Source organism: Trachemys scripta, chromosome 1 (genome assembly GCF_013100865.1).
Source record: "Trachemys scripta elegans isolate TJP31775 chromosome 1, CAS_Tse_1.0, whole genome shotgun sequence".
Lineage (NCBI taxonomy): Eukaryota > Metazoa > Chordata > Testudines > Emydidae > Trachemys > Trachemys scripta.
In genome coordinates this window covers 106,737,616-106,757,449 of record NC_048298.1, presented here as the reverse complement: position 1 = coordinate 106,757,449, position 19,834 = coordinate 106,737,616, and the positions used below count along the sequence as shown (strand labels likewise).

The 19,834-nt window shown below is 43.0% G+C and overlaps 1 protein-coding gene across 1 annotated transcript in view; it reads left to right on the top strand.

The window, feature by feature from the left end:
• The window catches only part of KDM5A (lysine demethylase 5A), a 79,046-nt gene that overhangs the window by 16,874 nt on the left and 42,338 nt on the right, over positions 1 to 19,834 (top strand). The window contains exons 6-16 of the mRNA XM_034780542.1: positions 606 to 694; positions 4,851 to 5,009; positions 6,173 to 6,292; positions 10,142 to 10,300; positions 12,188 to 12,369; positions 15,615 to 15,777; positions 17,459 to 17,578; positions 18,406 to 18,600; positions 18,730 to 18,911; positions 19,173 to 19,297; positions 19,583 to 19,733. Of these exons, the coding sequence (XP_034636433.1) occupies positions 606 to 694; positions 4,851 to 5,009; positions 6,173 to 6,292; positions 10,142 to 10,300; positions 12,188 to 12,369; positions 15,615 to 15,777; positions 17,459 to 17,578; positions 18,406 to 18,600; positions 18,730 to 18,911; positions 19,173 to 19,297; positions 19,583 to 19,733 (1,645 nt within the window). The remainder of the gene's footprint in view (positions 1 to 605; positions 695 to 4,850; positions 5,010 to 6,172; positions 6,293 to 10,141; positions 10,301 to 12,187; positions 12,370 to 15,614; positions 15,778 to 17,458; positions 17,579 to 18,405; positions 18,601 to 18,729; positions 18,912 to 19,172; positions 19,298 to 19,582; positions 19,734 to 19,834) is intronic.

Sequence of the window (19,834 nt, the reverse complement as noted above, 5' to 3'; positions counted from 1 at the left end):
AGCCACAGGGCACCCTTTGGCCCAGAAACCTATATACCCCTCCTGACGGAGCCCAACCATGGGCCATCCTCCGGCCCAGACACCTGTGTCCTCGCCCCCCCCCCCCCCGAGAGCTCAGCCTTGAGGCAGCCCCCAACTCTCACACCAGCACCCCCTTTATTCCCCCCAACTTCTTTACTGTCCCGCCAGGGGACATGGTGTGGTGCAGCTCTGCCCTTGCTCACCCTTTGCCGGAGCTGGCTGGGTTTCCCAGGCCTCTCCCTGTCTCAGGAGAATGAGGATCCAAGAGCGTGCAGGCTCAAGCCCTTCCAGGCTGGGCACTCCACTCACTGCGAGCTGGGCTTTGCAGAGTCCAGTGACCCCCTAGTGGCAGCCAGAAATTCTCTGGGGGAAACAGGGAATTCTGTGAAATTCTGCAGTGGCGCAGAATTCCCCGCAGGAGTAAACTGGTCAGGTACACCAAAGAGTTCTGGCTTTCTCTACAGCATTTAGTAGTAGTTGCTGCCAAAGGCAGGGTAGCAGGCTGGTCTCTACATGGTCCTTGTATGTGGGATCTTTCTTTATGCTATATTAATGAAATGTATGTAACTTTATTTTACTTCAAGACGAGGTCTCTCGAAGACGCAAAGGCACCAAGTCAGAAGCATTTGGCATGCAGATGAGGCAGCGCAAAGGGACAATTTCTGTCAACTTTGTAAGTGTGATTTCTTTGCTCTGGAGCACATGAGCATAGGAAATGAAGCTGTAAGCTTGGGTTACTTTTTGATGTATTTGTGCCATTGGGAAAATAGGGCACTGTAACAGATATTACATTATAAGGTCAGAATTTGAATTAATCACAGTAAAAATGTTCCATTCTAGGTTGCAATTCCCCCTTAGTTTATCAGAAAATGCTGATAAAGCCTGAAGAGACTGGCCTGAGACTCAAGAGATCTAGGTTCAATTCTCTGCTCTGCCACACATGTTCTGTATGCTCTTGGGCAAATTGCTTAGTCTCTGTGTGCTTCAGTTCTCCATCAGTAAAATGGAAATAGCAGTACTTTCCTTCCTTAGTGGTATTATAAGGAAAAATGCATTAGATTATGAGTGCTCATATACTACAGTAATGGAGGCCATATAAGTATCTAAGATAGTCTAAACTTTTTGATACAAGGGACTGGCTTGCTGCCACCCTAAGCTGTGTCAGGGAAATCTCTGGAACCAGTGCCAGTCCATGGACTGTTTGTTGAGAAATACTGGTTTAAACTACAGAAAACCAGACTAATTTTGTCTCAAACTCTGTCTTGAGTTGAAACGTCTAATTTTTATTAGTCTACCAGGGAGAAAAATAAAGGAAAGAAATAAAATCTATGTAGCTGTTTGATACTTGAGCATGGAAAAACAGGGTATAGTTTATTTTATTTTATTGGATAACTCAAATGGCTTTATTTAAACTGTCATACTTGGTACATGTACAGAGTCCTGAATAAGGATTCGTACTTCTAACATGTTTGAAGAAATTAAGTTCTGTGCACTTCAAAAACAGCATACTGAGCATGCAGAATGCATTATTTTCCCTTAGCTTCAGAAAGTCTTCCCAAAACTTGTGCTGGTTATTAGAAATGTTAGTTATTCCCAGTTCCAGGAGGGGCCGTGGGACTTCAACAAAAACTCAAATGAAATCTTTTAGATGAAGAAATGGCTTCTGAGTTAAATTATGGGGGTCATAAACTGCAATTTAAAGCAGCAGCAGCTAGGTGCTTGGAAGCAGATGGTGTTACCAGTGTGAATAGGCCCAAGCTTGTCTCATTTTCAAAACTAAAAGCATTGGATCCCTTTAGTACTTCGATGAGTTACTTGCTGAGAGTACATGGTATTTCTAGGCTTGATGTTTCTCCGTGACAGGAATGGCTGCTATTAGTGATTCATTTTTTAAATAAGATTTTATTGGAAAAATTTTCTACCTAGTCAGTTTTCACTCATCAGAACACCCAAGTTTGATTCCTGTTTGTGTTATCTCTCACTTGTGGCAAGGGTTCAAATAAGGTAGCAATAAAACCAGGAGCTTGCAGCTATATTGCCTTGGCTGTGGCCTTGTAGAACCTCTATAAATGAATGCTCGTTGAGCATGGATAGTACTTGAATGAGAGACCTTCAAGGAAATGAGTCTTTGAAACATACACATCTTGTACATCAGTCTACAGTTGTCATCTGAAGAACATACGACTGTAGTTCTGGTTGTCCTTCTTCCCCACCCATTTATTATTTTACCTTTGTGTAAAATGGTAATTCTGTGCAAAAAATGCACAAATGCAAAAACGTTGAGGATTTAATTGCAAAAAAGTCACAAGATTTGAGATTCCCACAGCAACCATAAATCTGCTTTTGTGTGTTTGCTTTACAGTATGGCTTTGATATTTAATCACATGTTGACTGTGCTGTAATATAAAATGTTGCATGTGTTTATGGAAAAAGGGCAGTACCTTAGGATCATAGTGATTGCTTGGTGACAGTTGCTATAGTAAATGTGGTAAACAATTGTAATCCCCTATTTCTGAAAGTAACCTGTCTGGGTGATGCCTTCCATCTAGAGCCTCTGCCATATCCATTTTCTTGAGTTTGTTTGAGATGAGGGTGTATTTTTCCTCCCCCGCCCCTTCTCTGTGTTTATAAAATAAATAAAACCCCCAAACAAAATCCCACCACACTTTTAGACGTTGTTAGAACACAAATAGCTTAAGTTTCAAACTTGGCCTGGATGTGATCTTCCATGAGGACGACTAGTGTTTTCACTAAATCTGGAAAATGGTGGACTTTTGCAGAATTTTAATGACTTGAAAATTTCCTGTCAAGCATGTGTAATTGAAAATGGTGAGATTTTAAGGAGCATTGCATGTTTGCACACCTAGGGTATGCATACTCTCCTAAACAGGGTGAAATAACAGTAGGGCTTTGCGTTACGTGATGCATTCCTATTGTGTTTCAGTCACTTAAAAGACTTAATATTAAAACTAGTGTCATCCTGTCTTGCTTTTTGGGCTATATAATAAAAAGATACAATCTGAGTTCTTTCTCATCAGATGGGAATAATGGGGGAATTTGGATCAAGTAATGTATTAAATTTGAGTGCTTCCAATAAATGATTAAACATAAAATCATTCTTCAGATACAGTAAGTGAGTAACGGACTAACGTATTTAGATTGCATCACAGCTCGGTAGTTTTCTAAAACAAACATTTTAGGGGCTTGAGTATATTTTAGGGAGAAAAATAGCTGATCTTTACTGATACTGGAGCTATACTTCTGTGGGCTCTAGCACAGGGGTGGGCAAACTTTTTGGCCCGAGGGCCCCATCTGGGTATGAAAATTGTATGGCGGGCCATGAATGCTCATGAAATTGGGGATTGGGGTGCGGGAGGGGCTGAGGGCTCTGGCTGGGGGCGGGGGGTGTTTGGGATGGGGCTGGGGATGAGGGGTTGGGGTGCAGGAGGTTGCTGTGGGCTGAGACCAAGGGGTTTGGAGGGTGGCAGGGGGATCAGGGCAGGGTTAAGGGGTTCGGGCATGGGAGGGCGTCGGGGTGCAGGCTCCAGACGGCACTTACCTCAAGCAGCTTCTGGAAGCAGCAGCATGTCCCTCCTCCAGCTCCTGCACGGAGGCGCAGCCAGGCGGCTCGGCGTGCTGTCCCATCTGCAGGCGCCGCCCCTGTAGCTCCCATTGGCCCTGGTTCCTGGCCAATGGGGGCTGCGGAGCCCCTTGGCTGACCCTATGCATAGGAGCCGGAGGGTGGACATGCTGCTGCTTCCGGGATCCGCGCAGAGCCATAGCACGCGCAGAGCGGGGCAAGCCCCTGGCTGGAGTGCCAGAGCAGGACAAGCCCTGGCATTCCTGCTTGGGCAGGAGCAGGACTTGCTCCCTGGCAGGAGCTTGAGAACTGCATTAAAACGTTTGAAGGCCCGGATGTGGCCTCTGGGCTGTAGTTTGCCAACCCCTTGCTCTAGCAGGAGGGAATTTGTGACCTTGATTGTGCAGTAATCTCCTTGGTTTTTGAGACAGTTCTTCAAGTCAGTGCTTTTCTGGTTGGGCAGACAGTAAATGAGGAAGTGATATGCTGGCGCATGAATTCTTACGCTTTGCTACTTGGAATCTTACCTTCGTGTAATCAAAGAAGAGTAAAGATCAAGGGGAAGGACTGTTAACGCTGGTGCATGTAGCTTTTGCCTTTGGATTCTCAGCTTGTAATTTGCAGTGTTTCTCTGTTCCTGGCCTGGTCTGTTTTTTGTCCCTGCATTTGAGAACAGCTTCAGATATAATTACATTTGTATCACGGATACTGATGCAGTGCCTATTTTTGATCTAGCCATGGGGGCTCTTGCAGAGTGCACTGTGCAGAGATCTGATTTGAATTAACCTTCGTCATTGGGGTTCAGAGAGTGGAGAAAGCATTCATACTGAGGATATAGCAAGGATGGAGCCTTATCTTCTCAAATTAAATTTAATGTAAATTAGTTCTTCTAGTTAAAGTAAATGTAAATGAGTTCTTCAAGTTATCTGTCTGGAAGATACTTGATCATGTCCTTCCTCCCCCTATAGCTCAGCTGGATGGCTATTCGCTAGCTCCCTACCATCTTGTGTTCTTTCAGATTCTCAGATGTGTGGCTGCCTTGGGAAGCAGGAGCTCAGTGGAGGTTTATCAGTGCTTCTCTTGTGGGGTAAGGGTGTGGGAGGGAGAGGATTATCTAATGTCAAAGTATCTGATTTCAGCACTGTTATATAGTTAGTAAGACTCTAGCAAGGGAGGTTATGGAAGGCAGCACCTGGGTAATGGAGACTGATCATAACATTACACTGACTTTATTTTTTTCTCTCCGCAGGTTGATCTGTATGTTTGCTTGTTTTGTGGCCGGGGAAACAATGAGGACAAACTGCTACTGTGTGATGGATGTGATGATAGCTACCACACTTTTTGCTTGATTCCCCCTTTGCCTGATGTTCCCAAGGGTGACTGGAGATGCCCGAAATGTGTTGCTGAGGTACAAGAACTACTCAACTCTCTGCATCTATTCATGTTATTAGGAAGAGCCATTTACAATGGTAGCTCAGCCCTTTGAGCTCTGTCCTCTTCCTCTTGTCGTTGGAGCAGAATGTGTAGTTTTATATTTAGTTTGGGATATTGTCAAGATGTGACCTGTGACTGAGTCTCCAGAAGCCCTTTGTTGAGCAAACAAAGCTGTTGGGCAGCATAAGAAGGAAAAGCGTCTGCCAGAGGAAGCCTGAAACTCTCTGGGCAGCTGAACTCTGCATATTAAGAGCTGGGATTGAATTTGAGTTATTAGAGGGTGTTAATAAGAAAAATAACTAGCCATCAGCTGACTGGCATGTTTGCATGTTCAGATATACCTCTGTATCCATAAATACTGTCAGAGGGCTCTGTTGGTGTTGAAAGGGGCATTGCGGAAATAGGCAAGGTGGAATAGCCTGTGATGTGACTGAGGCTGCTGTTTGCCCCCTCTCTGTGGATAAGACAGTGAAAGAAACTCCTCTGAATCTGTGTATGTCAGATGACTGAAGTTACTAACCAATTAGCATAAAACTATTATACCAAAGCAGTTATCCGAATAAACCCTCTTACCCTTCCCTCCCTCTCTCCACATAAGCTTATCTTCTCCACAGCTAAACCAGCTACTGACTTACTAAGACACAGTGGGTGAGGTAATATCTTTTATTGGACCAGCTTCTGTTGGTTACCTCTCCCACCTTGTCTCTGTAATATCCTGGGACTGACATAGCTACAATTACTCTGCATTACTAAGACTAAGGCAGTTGTAAGTTTTGCTGTAGTGCAGTTCTGCTACAGCTGCTTGTCTTAGTGCCTGATTCTCACATAATCCCCTTTTAGCTTAAGGCTGTCTCAGTATCTTTGCTGTCCCTTGTCGTTCTGCCTACTTCAGCAAGTGCTGAGATGGTGCCTTTGGTAGTGCAGGTGAAGCTGCCTGGCAGTCGGCTTGAACACGTTGGTGTGGCTGCCGAACTGGTAGTTGTGTGGTAGGAGCTGCCCCATCTGGAGAAAGCAGTTGAAACCAGTATTTTGCGTTTGCATTAGCCAAGGAAACTGACTTAGACACTGACTTCCTCCAGTAAGAGCCTGGCTGCTTGTCATCAGCTGCAGGAGTAATATTTGTATTGCCTCTCCTAGGAATGTAACAAACCGCGTGAGGCCTTTGGATTTGAGCAGGCTGTCAGGGAGTACACCCTCCAGAGCTTTGGAGAGATGGCAGATAACTTCAAATCTGATTATTTCAACATGCCAGTCCACGTAAGTATCCCTATTTGTCAGGATTTGTTACTGGGGAAGGCACTGAAGTTTTAGCGGACACACACATTTTTTGATGGGCATCTCATGAGTGACAATATCAGTTTGAAATATGTAAACAAATGGTTTAGCTCTCTGGCATCTGGTCACGTCTCCTTCAGTTTCCCATCTTTCTGCGGGTGGTCTGCTGTTTCCTTCTGATGGATGGGTGACTTAGGCCTATACCCCAGCAAAGTATTTTGGTCAAACTATCAAATTCCTTCCTTTTTCAGGGTTCAGCAAACCAGACAGTCCAAATAATGTATTTATTCTTACTTGTTGGCACAGGGTTCTTCCTCCAGCCCTTCACCTTGTATAATCCTTTTGACTCAGGCATGGTTCAAGTCTTTTGACCCCTGTTACAAAAGTGGCTGAGTGTCCTCCTCACCCCCTCCATGGACGGTCACCAGACTGCTGTATTGGAACCAATATTTGAATTGCACATGCTTCCATATCCATTGGGTTTGAGCAGCATCAAGACACACATTCTAGTTCTTGCTTCTTTGGCACGCTCCTGGGATGCAGACTCCCTGTCTGGCACCCTCCCCCTTAGGATGTGGGATCCTGCAGTCCAGTTGCCTTGGGCTCAAAGTCAAGTGTTGAGCCCCCCCCCCCTCCCCCAGTCCTCCCACTTAAGTCTCCCCACCAACTAATGCACATTTTTCCCTAGCGATCAGCTCTCATGGACATTCTGGTATTCAGTTCAGCTCTTTGGGGATGCATGGCAGATAAAGTAAGGTACACCAGTTTTGTAAAGGAACTTTTTAACCAGACACAGACACAGACAGACCCCTTTACTCTTAGACGGTACAGGGAATATACATCTCTATGTGTAAACAACAAAGAGCTGAATGCATTTCTCTCCTTTGGTCCTCTACTTCTGAGACCCCTTTAGGGTTAGTCTGCCTCCTTCAGGGGAACCAGGTCGCTCTGACCCTCCACTCCTTCTGCTCAGTCTTCTGGGTCTGGTGAAGGACTTCCCGCCTCTTGTCAGAGTGTGTGTGTCCCTTTTAAAAGCAAGGTCTGACGCTTCTTCCTGCTGCTTTGGTCATACTGGGATTTTCCCTTCTCCCAGCTTTCAGGTAGGGTTGCTTAGAGAGGGTCAATAAAATCAGTGCCACAGACTGTTGCCCCCGTGGTACCATCTGGGAATGGCTCTTCAGTTGTTGATGGTCCTGTTTCAGATTCTCAGACCTGGTCTATCTTCTACCATAAAATGGAACAGATTAGTCCTAAATAGAGTTCATAAAATCAAATGGAATTCACATCTTTTTTGAGTTCAATCAGTGGTCTTCACTAGGATTAACCAGCTGATGCAGGGCATAAGGAGGACTTTGTCCCTCGCTGGAAGCCCCCAAGCAAAACCAATCCCACCGGGTCTTGAGTCCCACTAGTGATGTGTTGCCTCAAGCCTTTCCTCCTTATTTCACCCCATCCTGAGACCATTTTATGAACTCTGTTCTTGTTTACAGCCCACTTTCTGGACTTGGTGTTCTCTTGATGGAGAGCCCTTCAGTTTTCACTTCCTGGTCTCTGCAGTCACCTTCTGCTCCTTGCAGATATTTGGACTCTGGATAGCCTTCCTCCAAGTCCTACCCTCCCTCTTCTTAACTGAGCCATAGGCTTCTTGTATAGTTCAGTCATTTGACTCCCCACCCTCCTGATCACATGAGCCTCTGGGACTACATTGCTCATCAATCCCTCCTGGGGACTATCTCCCAGCATATTCTTCTTTAAAGGGCTGAGCTCTATAAGATTTGTATTAGTGGCACTTGCTCTTAAAGGGCCCAGTATACTCAGTTACCCTAGCCAGTTTAAAAAGTTTCAGATACCTCTACCCTCAGCTCCTTACCAAGTTTTATTTTTAAAAACTACTTTTTCTTGTTTATAAAAATGTCTCCGATGTTGTGTGTGAGAACCATACAAACTGGAGAAACAGACTATGGTCTGATTATACAGAAAGATCTGTCAAATGTGTAATGCATAATATATAAGCCTTCAAATGAGAGAGAAGTTTCCCCAGTTGTCTTTTTTGCTGTAATAATCTCGGGATGGAGTTGTGATTCAGTCACAGGATTGAAATGGAAGCTCTAGGTTCTGTTACTGGTTCTGCTGTAGATTTCCCGTAGCATGACACTTTTTGAACAAGACACACAATCTCTCTGCTTTGTTTCTTCCATCTGTAAAAAGGAGATAGTACTTCCTTAGCTGATAGGTTATGTTCAGCTAAATTAATGTTTGTGAAATACTGTGGTGATAAGCACCATAGAAAAGCCAATATAAGAAATAACTTCAGTGTTACTTTCAGCAATGATAGATTTAAAAAAGTTTCAGACAAATGTGATTAAGTTTATGGTGTTCCATTAACACTCCAGAATTAGTGAATAGTTTCCTTTTTGGAAAGGAGCACCCTTGCTGAAGTAGAAACAAAGAATCTTTCTGCCTCTTGTAATTCTTATAAATCTGTGGGTGGCTGAGAATTTAGGGGTTGGTGGAAGAGGACATTGGTCTGCTTGACCCAAATGGGCAGCTGTTATCCAATTTGTTGTGATAGATGCACAGTTTGGTTCTTTGTTCAGTGAGTATCAGTCTGTTCTGAAGATCAGATTGAATTATTGGATATGTCATGGTTGCTGTCTTCCTTTCTGATGGGTATGTGCATAATCTGGCCTGGTGATAAAATTACATAAGAACAGCTGTACTGGGTCAGACCAAAGGTCCATCTAGCCCAGGATCCTGTCTTCCAACAGTGGCCAGTGCCAGGTGCCCCAGAGGGACTGAACAGAACAGGTAACCATCAAGTGATCCATCCCTTGTCGCCCACTTCCAGCTTCTGGCAAAACGGAGGCTAAGGACACCATCCCTGTCCATCCTGGCTAATAGCCATTGTTGGACCTATCCTCCATGAACTTATCTAGTTCTCTTTTTAAACCCTGTTATAGTCTTGGCCTTCACAACATCCTTTGGCAAGGAGTTCCACAGGTTTGCTGTGTGTTGTGTAAAAAATTACCCCATAACATGATGTAGTAGTCCTTAATGGACACATTTGGAGTACAGGGCATTTGCTCACTTTTTTTATTCTTACAGAATTATGGGGCTATTTGTTTTTATTAGTTTTTCTAACTAGAACTATATCTGGGCACTTTGCCTCTAATCATCCTAGCTTTCTTTTCCACCTACTCTTTCCCACACAACAGGCTTCTAAAGCCTGGTTTACACTACAGAGGTCAATGTAAGGCTCCTTACCTTGTCCTAACTCTGTAAGCATCTACATTACAATGTTGCTCCTGCTGATATAAGTTGCACACTACACCGACCTAACAACTCCACCTCAGCAAGAGGAATAGTGCTTAGGTCGATGTAGTTAGGGTGACGCAGTGTCCGTGTAGACACTGCATTACTTACATTGCCTGTTGATTATCAGCCTCCAGGGCTGACAGCTGGAGCTCTCCTGGCCTGGGGGTGACAACTGTCAGCCCCTCCACACTATCCCACTTAAGTCAGTGCAGGCACGCACCACCTGCAGGAGGAGGCTAGTGTAGACATGAAAAAATCCAGTAATTACTGTGGTGGCTGTATGTCGACCTAAATTAGGTTGATTTAATTTTATGTAGAAAGGTGTAAAGAATGACGAAAAAAAAAAGAATCATATGATTTCCATGGAATTTGATTCTTGTGTGTGGTGTGGGGGGAGACTGGATTTAATGTCTGATCTGTGAGGTGTTGGGGAAGGTACATTATCAGTTTTGGGTGTGTGTGTGTTTTTTACCCTGGGATAATGCTGTATGCCCTGGAATGCCTTTGTCTTTACAGATGGTTCCCACTGAGCTGGTGGAGAAGGAGTTCTGGCGACTGGTGAGCAGCATTGAGGAGGATGTCATTGTGGAATACGGGGCTGATATCTCATCCAAGGACTTTGGAAGTGGCTTCCCTGTGAAGGATGGCCGTCGAAAGATGATGCCAGAAGAGGAGGTGTGAATGGGGAAATGTTAACTGACCCAAACTTTGCAGAACAGGAAGTTGCACTTCATTTAGGACTGAAATTGATGTGGATTTTTGCAGTTTTGTGAAGAAAAATGGTGATAGCTTTTACATGTGCCAACATTTCTTTAAGGCAAATGTGATATGGAGGCTAAAGCAGGGGGATTAGAGTCAAGACACCTAGGTTTCATTCCTGGCACAGTCACTGATTTACTATGGCTGTTCCAAGGGTTAATCTTTGTAAAGTGCTTAGATCTTCAGGTGAAGGTTGTGATAGAAATGCAAGGTATTAAGACAGTACTCAGCATGCATTTCTGAACCGTTCTCAGCATAAGGAGACTGATAAGATTTTTTCCTGAACTCTTCAACCTTCTGTTAACTATCAGAACATCAGCTTTCTCATCCAGATGTCCTATATTTAGAATCTATTGCAGATAAGTTAAACGGATTGGTTTTCAGTTGTTCTCCTTACCTGTATCTTCTCATACTCACAACATACAGTATATGCCATGCTATCATAAGAAGAAGAAAGGGAAAAGAATCACTAAATCTTTTCCATCTTTCCCAGACATGCCTAAAATAACTATTACTAGGACTCAAGTTATCTTAGTACCCTTTCATGGCTTCTGCTCTGTTTAAATTAATTTAGCCAATATGAGTTGCTGAGGCCTGCAATACATCTGCCATCCTGGAATGTGGTCTGGTGTGAAGGAACTATGATGAGCATTTGAGGCATGTTGTATATGAACACAGTTCTTAACTTTGTCTTTCGGGTGGAGGCATGTTGAGGTGTCTGTAGTTAGAGGTGAATTTTGGATCATCTGAGTGGTGACTTGCTATTATTCTTTTGCCTCTATACTTTTTTACCATTGCAAGTGTTGTTTACTCTATTCCATAATACAAAAACTAGGGCCACCTGATAAAATTAATAGGCAACAGGCTTAATTCAAACCACAGGAAATTTTCCACACAATGTACAGTTAACCTGTGGAACTCATTGCCATGAGGTGTTGTGATGGCCAAAAGTATAACTGGGTTCAAAAAGGAACTAGATAAGTTCATGGAGGATAGGACCATCAATGACTGTTAGCCAAGATGTTCAGGGATGCAACCCCAAGCTCGGGGTTACTAAACTGCTGGCTGTCAGAAGCTGGAAGGGAATGATGGTTGGATCACTCCAACTGCCCTATTCTGTACACTCCCTCTGTAGCTCTGGCATTGGCCAATGTCGGAGACAGGATACTGGGCTAGATGGACCATTGGTCTGACCGGGTATGGCAGTTTTTATGATCTAAGCAAGGACAGTGAGGGAGTTCTCTTGTTTTAAGTATGTACCCTTAAAGCAGTTTTTGTAAAGAAGGTTAAGATCAGTCATTCTGCAGTAAAATGGGCCTTTGAGTAACTGATTTCCCAGAACATGGTTCATAAAGATGTAGTAAGGCTTGGGTTTCATGATTTCTTTGAAGTGCGTTCCAGGCTTGAATTTTGCCTTCAGGATATCATGTTGATGTCATTTGCCACCCATTTTGTAGGGACCAGTGCTTTACTTGGAGCAAAAGAACAGGGAAAAGTGAAAGTCTTTTAAGCATGTTTAGGTTTCTATCTAAACCAATATCTAGGACTGCATTTAAGTAATTCTCTCACTACAGGATTGGCTGCTAGATTAAGGTCTAAGGAGTAGTTGGAAGACTTGATTAAGTGCTTGATATAAAGAAATACTTCCCACTTCTGAAGCTTCAGCATGGCAGAATACCAATCAAAGGCTAATATGTAAATTAATAGGCTGCTCCATTTATCCTGAGGGCTACCTTCTCCTTAGGCTTGTTAGAGTATTTGAATGGTCTTCTGACTTCACAGCTTTCTCCCTTTCTTTGGCAGGAGTATGCACTTTCTGGTTGGAACCTGAATAACATGCCAGTGTTGGAACAGTCAGTCCTCGCTCATATCAATGCAGATATCTCTGGCATGAAGGTGCCCTGGCTGTACGTAGGGATGTGCTTCTCCTCTTTCTGCTGGCACATTGAGGACCACTGGAGCTATTCCATCAATTACCTGCACTGGTATGGTTTCTCTTCCTGTCACCCTCTTCCCTTGCACTGCCCTGATTGCTCTTAACTGATGCAGTTCTTCATTTAATACCTGTACCTGGTGATGTCCATTCTTCTTATTGTTTGGCTGAGACCAAAGGCCCATAAGAGAGATAAGCAGTTCATTTCCTTAGAATGAGACTGACACTAATAGGAGAGATGAATGCAGATATCACTGTATAAGGCACCTCAGTGTTAACCCTTTTGGTTAAATGTAGATGTTTAAACACCATCACCAGTAACAATGGAAAATTCTGTGCTACAGACATCCTTTCTTAGCAAGTCTTGGTGCACTCATCTAATCAAGCAATCCTATTGGCTGAATGATAAGCTACTTTATAATGCAGTTTAGAAGTTAGTACTTGTTCATAAGCCGAATATTTTTGGTAAAAAAGTGACGCATCAAAGAGCAGGGGCTGGCTTATAAATGGGTGTACACCAAAATTTGATGATTTTAAACTCTATGGAATCATTGAATTGAATTGCTAATACTTTGTCGTTTTGTTTACCTGGAGTGTCTGCAGGCATGGAGCCCCTCAACTCCCAGTGTTTGCGGTTTGCTATTCCCAGCCAATGGGAGCTGTGGGAAGTGGTTGGGAACAGCAAACCGCGGACACTGGGAGCTGAGGGGCTCCGTGCCTGTGAATGCTCCAGGTAAACAAAACGTCCAGCCCCACTAGCAGCTTACCCTAACGGGCCAGGAGCCAAAGTTTGTCAACCCGTGAAATATAGGGTCAGCTTATGAAAGGGTCATACAGTTTTTTGCTATTTTTACCTAACCATCTTGGGGCGTCGGCTTCTAAACGAACAGGCTAATGAACGAGTATATACGGTATGTTACATGATAGCAAATAGCTGAACAGCTCTATATTGATGTAGTGGTGCTTACACTACTTCCAGTTAGGAATCTCACAGTGACGTTAACTTGATGTTAGGCTCTCCCAAAATGTTTTGGTGGTTGGGTTTTTATTTAAAAAAACAACCACCATCAAATTCACTGCAAACAGACCACTCATACTGCAATTTTCCCATGTCCAGACTCAGTAATAATGGAGCAGTTTTTGGGGGTAAGCTGTGGGAAGCACCCCTATTCAAAATGAAAAGTGTGTGCTTGTGTGTACATCTTGTAACAGTCAACTTGCCTTTGAACTGTGATTGTAGTTTTCTGGAGAAGTATGTTTGCTAGTAACTAAGAGCCTAGAGTATGTTTTGTTTTTAGAGTTCGGTTATTGACTTCAGCATGCCATGAGCCAGATCATTGTGCTGGGCTTTGGTGCCAGCTGGTGAGTTTCAAGAGCCCAGACAGATGTAAGGGGAAGGTTTACTTAGTGGGATTGGACTGGTTGTGTCCTACTAACAGGTGTCACTGAAGACTTCAGGAATCAGATGAGGTGTTGGTGTGAAAAAAATTAGACTCTTGAGTGCAATATTATTTTTCTTAGCTTTTTGGCTGGCTTCTGAATAATTTTGCAATGCATTTAGACAGTGAATGCTAGACAGACATTGAGGTATTTAGACAGAGTTGCTTCTGTATTAGTAGATAATTTGAGTAGCAGAAAACCGTTGACAAATTCTTGGGCTCATAGGCCAGTACAGAGCATTGTGGTGCTAAGACTTAATTGGAAAGACTGGGGTAATTTGTTTGGCAGTTACTCGTTTTTATCAGTGGATTTCACTCTTGTTTGGCCCAATCCCCATTCATATTTAACATATTAGGCACATTACCTGTCACTAGGTGTATAAATCTCGCCACAGGTATCCCAGTCAGCTGTCTTTCTCTTGTGGTTCAGAACAGTGGTTTCCAGTAATTGGTTATGTGTAGCAAAGTGGTGGCTGCATCTCCTTGCTGGAATGCTGAGTTTGTGTGCTGTTGTCATCACTTCTGATGCAGTTGTGCACTCTTCTGCTGGTGTCAGAGTTTGGACTGTTCCACACCCATCCTAAACTCTGTTCTGAGTAAGTGCATGGTGTTAAGAAGTGGCTTTGCAGTTAAGATCTTAGGCTGCTAAAACCTGGTCAGTTGTCTGGAGAAAAAATAGGAACCCTTTCCTTGGAGAACATGGTATTTGGCATCTGTCTTCTCACTTAGGCCTCTCGTGGCAAAGTGCCTGGTGGTACTCTGTCAGATAATGGTAGAAAATGCAGCTATGGATTGTGTTCTGCAGGTAATTCACTTAATTGTCAAGTTAGAACACTATGTTCATTTTAGCCCAAGAAGAAAGTGAGTTTGAGAATGTTGTTTCTTGCCATGTGAAAAGTGTCTCAGGGAGAGTGGTGGGAGGCTCTGTGAAATCACTGGAGTATACCTTGTGTGACACTGACAATATCCTAAATGGACTTTATTGAATTAGATTTAATACCTTTTGGGGTCCCTTGTATTAAAAATGCAATTGTGTGTGTTATGGAATTGTATGTATATAACTTCTCTAGGAGACTGACTAATGAAATCTCTGGAAGGTATTAGGAACTTTAGAAGGCTTTTTGGAACAATCCCTGTGAAGTGGAATTCCTAGGAAGTACCTGGGGGAAGGGGGATGCAAATGTGATCCACTTGAATCCATCCTTTTGAAGCTGTGCTCTGGGGAAGAAAACCCATTGTCTTCTAATTACCTGCTCTTGGAAACTCCAGATCTGAGACCCCCTGAGATGTATAAAGGGTGGACTAAACATTATGAATGTGCTTGTTCTGAGCTGAAGCTTTGATGAACTTGTGAACACACAAGAAACCCCTTGGGTGGAGTTTGGAAGACTGCTCCAGCCAGAGCCCATGTTAGGGTTGGGGTGATCTCTGGTAAGCTTATTAGTATGTGTATAGGCTCTTTTATTGTTTTTAATGTGTTCTCTGTGGGGCTTCCACCTTTAGAATAAAATAGGTTTGCATAGAAAGAACTGTGGTAACTTATAAGTGTTGCCAATCACTGTTATAAATCTCTGAAGAGAAAGTGAGCAGGTGTGCTTAAATAGCCTGCTTTGGCTTGGAATAACACAGGAAAGTGCGGCAGGGAACTGTGCTACCTGAAAATACCTTGTTCAGAACGGAGTGAGGCGCACATCTACACCCAAGAAAGGCAACGTCTGGGGAGTTGGAAGCCTGAGAGTGGGTGCCATTGCTGAGGGGAAATACAGGTGCAGTTGTCCTTAACTGACACACCTTGCATTAGGATGACATCCTCACTTTCCTTTAGGTAATGTGTATTGTGGGCTATGTTTTCTGCCAGGGGAGAGCCGAAGACCTGGTATGGAGTGCCCTCTCATGCAGCAGAACAACTGGAGGAGGTGATGAGAGAGTTGGCTCCTGAACTGTTTGAGTCACAGCCTGATCTCCTGCATCAGCTTGTCACCATCATGAACCCCAATGTGCTGATGGAACATGGTGTGCCTGTGAGTAGTACATGAGAATTTCTTCTATACCTCTGTAATGCACTGCTTTTTTATATACCTTTCGCTTTGTGACAGATTTTCCTTACGATGCGTTGGAATAACATTTAAGAACTCTTATGGTGATCCCTCGGATCCAGTTAATCAATTAAGGGGTAGTCTTTCATCTAATTCTCTAGCATGCTGCAGTAGAAGGAGGTAATGTTCTGCTGAAGGACTTCAGTGTGAAATTGAAGTCTGTGTAGATGTAGCAGAATTCAGTTAGTGAGAACCCACTAGGGGCAACCTATTAAATGATCTTAAGTGGCTCACCTGATCGAGAGAAACCTCTTGCAAAAAGACCCCAAAAAGCTGTAAATAAAATAAAATACAATATAGAACAAATATATTCACTGCATATCATAATTATTTGATTTTTGTTCCTGTGTTTATCAGCTGTTAAAGAACCAGATATCTGAATTCAATATGTTAATTAAATAGTAATTAACCACTGGGCTTTGGTTAAATATCACCATTAACATAGTCCAGTATTTGAGGGTGGCCAGCAACAGATGCTTCAAAGGAAAGTGTAAAAAACCCTGTTATAGGCAGATGTAAGGTAACCGGCACCCACATTAGGTCTCATCATGATCTCTAACAGTTTGAGATTGATTTAAGTCTTGAAGCATGAGGTCAAGTGTAGGTAGTCTCTTGGTCTATCCAAGGCCATGATCAAGTGCATTGATGTTTTTGGTCTTTTGGCCTCGAGATGAAAACCTTGTCTGTGTTTCTGGGACCTTGAAGTGAAAAAAATTCTCTAAATTATATCCCTTTGAAAATTTTTGTTAGCATGAATTATAACTGTGGCTATTCTTGATAGCAATATATATGTCCATTCCCTTTTTAATCTGGAATTAAGAAAATACCGTACTACGAACCAAATTAATGGAACATTGTCAATTTAAAATGTTGTGTAAACAGATTCCGTTTCCTTTGTTACTATTGATATTGTAGCTTATTAAAACTAAAACCTTTAAAATGTCATGTACACGGCTTTTGCTGTTTGCTTTTTAGTTAGCTTGGCCAGTGAAAATCAGTGAAATCAGATTCATAGATTGACTTTTGTTTTAAATATTTTCATTTTCAGGTTCTCTACAATGCAAAATTGTAGCAATGGCTACAAGGTAGTTAAATTCCTTTGGAATTTAAAAATATAATGAAAACATTTCTATTTTTCAGGTTTAGTAAAATCTACATTTTTGTAAAATATGAATTGTGTCCCTTTAAGTCACGACCAATCACTTTCAGTAGGCTAAATTGCATCTCTGGCAGATGTCCAAACAAAGCAAAATATACTCTTTCCCAGAGGCTTTTAAACTTTGTGGTGTGAAGGGTTAAGAGACGATCCACTAACTGATAGTAGAGAAACTTCCTACCTGAATCCCAAAAGGGACAAGCCCTGTGATGGGCCTTAACTGCTGATTTATTTATTTAACCTGTTTTAGTAAGGTTGTCAAAGAGGATTTAATTTTCAAAAGGTTAAACACCCTACTAATGTATCCTGCCCTAGCTAAATTCCCTGTTGTTTCCTACAGGTGAAGGGAGATGGTTTCACAGTGTCGTTTTTTTATGAATTATTTTAACTTTCTGTCTGCTGCCAATCTCAGTTTTCTCCTTCCTTCCCCCCACCCTGATTTGTATTTAGGTGTACAGGACCAATCAGTGCGCTGGTGAGTTTGTTGTGACTTTTCCTCGTGCTTATCACTCCGGATTTAACCAGGGCTACAACTTTGCTGAGGCCGTGAACTTCTGCACTGCAGACTGGGTGCGTTCTGTTGCACATGTGTGTCCATGTCTCTGCTAGCTGGCCTTTATTAAGAGAATGTTAGTAACTTGTTTATCTGGATAGTAATCTCATATGTTACAGCATTACCTGGCACTGCTATAGTTAAGTCATTTGAGTTTCCATCACAAATGCATTTTGAAGGTCTTACAAATCAAATCTAAATAGCTTCTAGTTGACAACTGTGAATATTGGCTTTCTTTTAAGCATGTGTCTGAACTAATCCTGACAATTCACCCTTCAGTTAACTGCTAGGGCTGCCGAGGTGCTCTCTCATGCAGTTGTCCTTTCTGCACTTCTATAGAATACATAACCCACTGTGCTAAACCCCAAAGAGAAATGCTTTCAGCTGTGTTCTCCCTTTCCCTTGCTGTGACCAGTTACTGCAGTTCTTAGTGGTATAAGCATTAGCTCAAGACCCCTATTGTACCATGACACTGCATAGCTAGAAACAGATGCAGGGCTCACTTTGGTAACTAGCTATGTAAGATTCCTTTTGCTTAGCCTAAAATATGAACCCATTGGGTTCCAGTAATCCATATACCTAACTCCACTAGCTTTTTGTATATTTAAAAAAGATGCAAAACATGGCTCTCATTCTGTAGGTTCTGGAGACCTTGTCTTTGATAACTGATGTAATTTGTCCATTATAATTGGTTACCTCCATAAAGACACTGTTCTTTAGTTGATATATTTCTAAGTCTGCCTTTTCCCAACTCTTGTTGAGGGAGACAAAATGGGGAGATGTGGGACAGCCCCTTGGAACATGCCCCCAAATAATGACTTTGTTGTTGCTTGGCATTTCCTAGCTTCCCATTGGACGTCAGTGTGTGAATCATTACCGACGGCTAAGGCGTCATTGCGTCTTCTCCCATGAGGAGCTGATCTTCAAGATGGCTGCAGATCCAGAGTGTTTGGATGTGGGGCTTGCTGCCATGGTCTGCAAGGAAATGACTCTCATGACAGAGGAGGAAACACGCTTAAGGGAATCAGTTGTGCAGATGGTGAGTACCGTGAGTGCAGCTCCTGCTTTTCATGCTGTTGGTGCGGTGCAGGGTTAATACAAGACTTCTTGAAAGGAAGTGTACTGTTTCTCTGGCTCATGTCCTTATCAAGTGTCAAATTTTTGTCAGGGAGTGCTGATGTCAGAAGAGGAGGTGTTTGAACTGGTTCCAGATGATGAGCGTCAGTGTGCAGCCTGCAGGACCACGTGCTTCTTGTCTGCTCTTACTTGCTCTTGTAATCCTGAGCGGCTCGTATGCCTGTATCATCCGACTGACTTGTGTTCCTGTCCCATGCAGAAAAAGTGTCTCAGGTACACGAGTTTCCCTATCTCTCCTTTCCCATGTGCAGTCTGTCCTGTTACCCAGAAACTTATGGTGAAATATAGCAGTTGTTTTCACCTACCTCTTTCTAACCAGCAGGGATAGCCTCCTCATTTCCCATGAGGCCAAGGAATCTTGGTGTAATACAGAGCTTCTTAACCCTCATCTGTTGATCTCTATGCATGGAAATGGATGTCCTATGTATTACAGGAGGTTTAATGCTTTTGCTCTTTCCCCCTGTTTATCTACAGGTACCGGTATCCATTAGAGGACCTCCCTTCTCTTCTGTATGGAGTGAAAGTTAGAGCACAGTCCTATGACACTTGGGTCAGTAGAGTTACAGAGGCACTGGCTGCCAACCTCAACCACAAGAAAGGTCAGACTTCCATTGTTGCACACTGTAGCAGTTTGTTTGGGGGAATCTCCTCTTTGTTCAGCCCATTTTTCCAGTGATTCCGGCTATGTGAAAGGAGGGATGTTCTTAGTGGAAGTGGAGAGATGGATCTAAATTGAAAGTGACACAAATACTAGATAGATGCTTTTCATTGCTGCTGTGCATTTCATTCTAGGTAGCACGTTGGGAACTTGTTTGGGGACTAGTGAAACAGATTAAGATGGCGTTAATTTTTGCGCACAGACTACTTATATCCTATTATTGCAGATGTGATTGAGTTGAGAGTGATGTTGGAGGATGCTGAAGACAGGAAGTATCCGGAGAATGATCTCTTCCGCAGGCTCAGAGATGCTGTGAAAGAGGCAGAGACCTGTGCTTCGGTGGCACAGCTGCTTCTGAGCAAAAAGCAAAAACACAGGTAAGGCCAGGAGCTTTTCAATCTTTTCTATAAAAAGCAACGGAGGGTCCTGTGGCACCTTTGAGACTAACAGAAGTACTGGGAGCATAAGCTTTCGTGGG